General features: G+C 46.1%; 1 protein-coding gene across 1 annotated transcript; it reads left to right on the top strand.

Moving 5' to 3' along the window:
* Window positions 1-552: 552 nt before the first annotated feature.
* Window positions 553-1,749, top strand: PABPC4L (poly(A) binding protein cytoplasmic 4 like). The gene has a single exon (XM_066360907.1). It carries the CDS (start codon window positions 553-555, stop codon window positions 1,663-1,665), a length of 1,113 nt encoding a protein of 370 aa, XP_066217004.1. The 3' UTR covers window positions 1,666-1,749.
* The last annotated feature ends 1,182 nt before the right edge of the window (window positions 1,750-2,931 follow it).

Raw genomic sequence — 2,931 nt, 5'->3', positions numbered from 1 at the left:
CCGGGGCCGCGCGGGGGCTGCGCGCCCGAGGCCGGCGCGGTTCGGCCCGCCCGCAGCCCGCGCAGTCCCGGCCGGCCGCAGCGCGGGGCCTGCGGAACCTGGTCCCGGGAGGCTTCGGATCGGGCCGCGGCCTCCAAGGCCACTTGTGGAGCTCCTGTCCCCGCGGCTGTAAGTCTGAGCCAGCCGGCGCGAGGCCTGTTGTCACTGGGATCCCGGCCAGCAGCGTGTCCGCGCGCGGCGCCCGGACTGCGGGCCAGCCGCCCCTCGAAGCGTTCGCGCGCGTTCGCTGGAAGGAACGTGTCCCTGCCAGCATCTCTCTGGGTTGGAAAGTTCTGTCGCAGGTTTCCAGGGAAAGCCTGATTGGTCGCCGGGGGGCCTTTAGATGACCGTGGTGTCTGACCCCGGGGGAGCTGTCCCTGAACCCCATCTCTCCAGCTCGGAGAGGTGATCCTGAGGCCACCACGCGTGAGCTTGGCCACCCTCCTGCAGGAATTGCCGCAACAGCTCCTGGAGACAGGCACTCTCATTGGAGGGTGGGGGAGGGACAGCATGATGAATGTAGACCCCAAGTACCGCCAGGCCTCCCTGTATGTCGGCGACCTCCATGAAGAGGTCACCGAGGACATGCTATTCAGGAAGTTCAACACAGTGGGGCCTGTGCTGTCCATCCGCATCTGCAGGGACTTGGTCACTGGCTGCTCCCTGGGCTATGCCTATGTCAACTTCCTCCACGAGGCCGACGCCCAGAAGGCCCTGGACACCATGAACTTCGACATAGTACAGGGCAAATCCATCCGGCTCATGTGGTCTCAGCGGGACGCCTATTTAAGGAAATCTGGAATCGGGAACGTGTTCATCAAGAATCTGGACAAGTCCATTGACAACAAAACGCTTTACGAACACTTTTCGGCCTTTGGGAAGATCCTCTCCTCCAAGGTGATGAGTGATGATCAGGGCTCCCGGGGCTATGCGTTTGTGCACTTTCAGAACCAGGCTGCCGCAGACAGGGCCATTGAGCAGATGGACGGGACTGTGCTGAAGGACTGTCGCTTATTTGTTGGCCGCTTTAAGAGCCGCAAAGACCGGGAAGCTGAGCTCCAGAATAAAGCCAATGAATTCACCAACGTTTACATAAAAAATTTTGGATATGGCATGACTGATGACGCCCTGAAGGAAGTTTTCAGCCGATATGGCAAGATCCTAAGTGTTAAGGTGATGACAGATGCCAGTGGGAACTCCAAAGGCTTTGGCTTCGTGAGTTTTGATAGCCACGAGGCTGCCAAAAAAGCTGTCGAAGAAATGAATGGGATGAATGTCAACGGACAGCTGCTTTTTGTAGGTCGGGCACAGAAGAAAGCAGAGCGCCAAGCGGAGTTAAAGCAAAAATTTGAGCAGATGAGGCAGGAACGATTTTGGCGACGCAGAGGGGAGAAGCTCTACGTTAAGAACCTCGATGAGACCATTGATGAGGAAAACCTACGGAGGGTGTTTTCTTCCTTTGGCTCAATTAGCAGAGTTAAGGTAATGCAGGAAGGAGGACGAAGCAAAGGGTTTGGCTTGATCTGCTTCTCCTCTCCTGACGAGGCCACAAAGGCAATGGCTGCAATGAATGGCCGCATCTTGGGCTCCAAGCCTCTCAGCATCGCGGTGGCCCAGAGGCCCTAGGGGAGATAGACTTCCTCCACCAGCCGGTGAATGCCCGCGGGTGGGGAAATGATCGTGACCTCTGCCAGAATTGTCCTCATTCGAGTTTAAATCCCACTGAGAGCTGCTTAGCTTAGTAAACTTGGTGATAAAAGCTTTGTCTACAATGCTATTTTATTTTTATTTTGTGGAGAAATAAGTGAATCTTAGAAGGTTGGTTTATTGTACAGAGACACACAACTAAATTATATTTCTTTTTCTGATTTTGGTGTATTCCTAAGGATTGGTATAATTCGATACGTTTTTATTATACATTTGAATCAACTAAAGTGAGGTAAATGATTCTGTTGTATGTTTTTTATTATTTTAATAATATTGCGAGCTTTAACTTATTCTTTGAAAATATGATCAAAATAATTCTTTTATGTAAGGATGGTGAAGTCATTTATTTTTACAAACAGAAAATTTTCTAATTTCTCATCTAAGTTTGCTTTAATGGAACCAAAATTTTAAAAGTTGCTAGTACAAATTTAATATCTAATTTTGTTTTGAATTAATGTTTAAAGTACTGGTTGAATTTCTTTTAAGTTCATATCCTGACAGTTGATTTTCTGATGACTGAAACTAATGATGGCAGTTTTTAATGTTGCCTACAAACCTGCTTTATAGGATATTGCTGTTTTTTCCATTGGTTGACTATAAGTCAGTTGCTTGCTAGCTATCAAAATTGTGACTTGAATAGTTAAACCTTCATTTCTACCTTCCTTAAATCATAGACATATCAATTTAGAGGACAAAAAGTTAGCCTTGTCTTAATTGTCTTCATACCTATAGAGCTTATATTATGCCTTAAGTGTTTATCAGATACCCTATATTAGAAAAGTCCTATATATAGAACATAGAAATTATGTATACTTAGCAGTTATGCTTTTTAGTGTCTATTTTATACTGTTCCATGTAGTGATATTGTCTCAGGGTTCAGAAAAGTAAAAATTGCTTTATTTTTATGAACTCTTGTCTCCCTTTATTAGATCATGAGAGCTGTGTCACCCCTTAAGTTTCACTCTTAGCCTTGATTGATCGGAAGGTCAGTAATTGGTTTTCTGATAAGTTGAAGCTATGTCACTTAGTCTGTTGTCTAGAATAATTTTAATTTTAGTCCCATTTCCAGAACTTTCTTTCTCTCCTGTTTTTGTCTTTATCTCTTAGCTTCTTTTTGTATTTTTTAAAAGGGCTTTATTATATTTATTATTACTCCATACTGTTTGAAATATACTTTGAAAATAG

This window comes from Saccopteryx leptura, chromosome 1 (genome assembly GCF_036850995.1).
Source record: "Saccopteryx leptura isolate mSacLep1 chromosome 1, mSacLep1_pri_phased_curated, whole genome shotgun sequence".
Taxonomy (NCBI): domain Eukaryota; kingdom Metazoa; phylum Chordata; class Mammalia; order Chiroptera; family Emballonuridae; genus Saccopteryx; species Saccopteryx leptura.
Note: the sequence above shows the minus strand (reverse complement) of the source record. Positions and strands in the feature narration are given on the sequence as shown.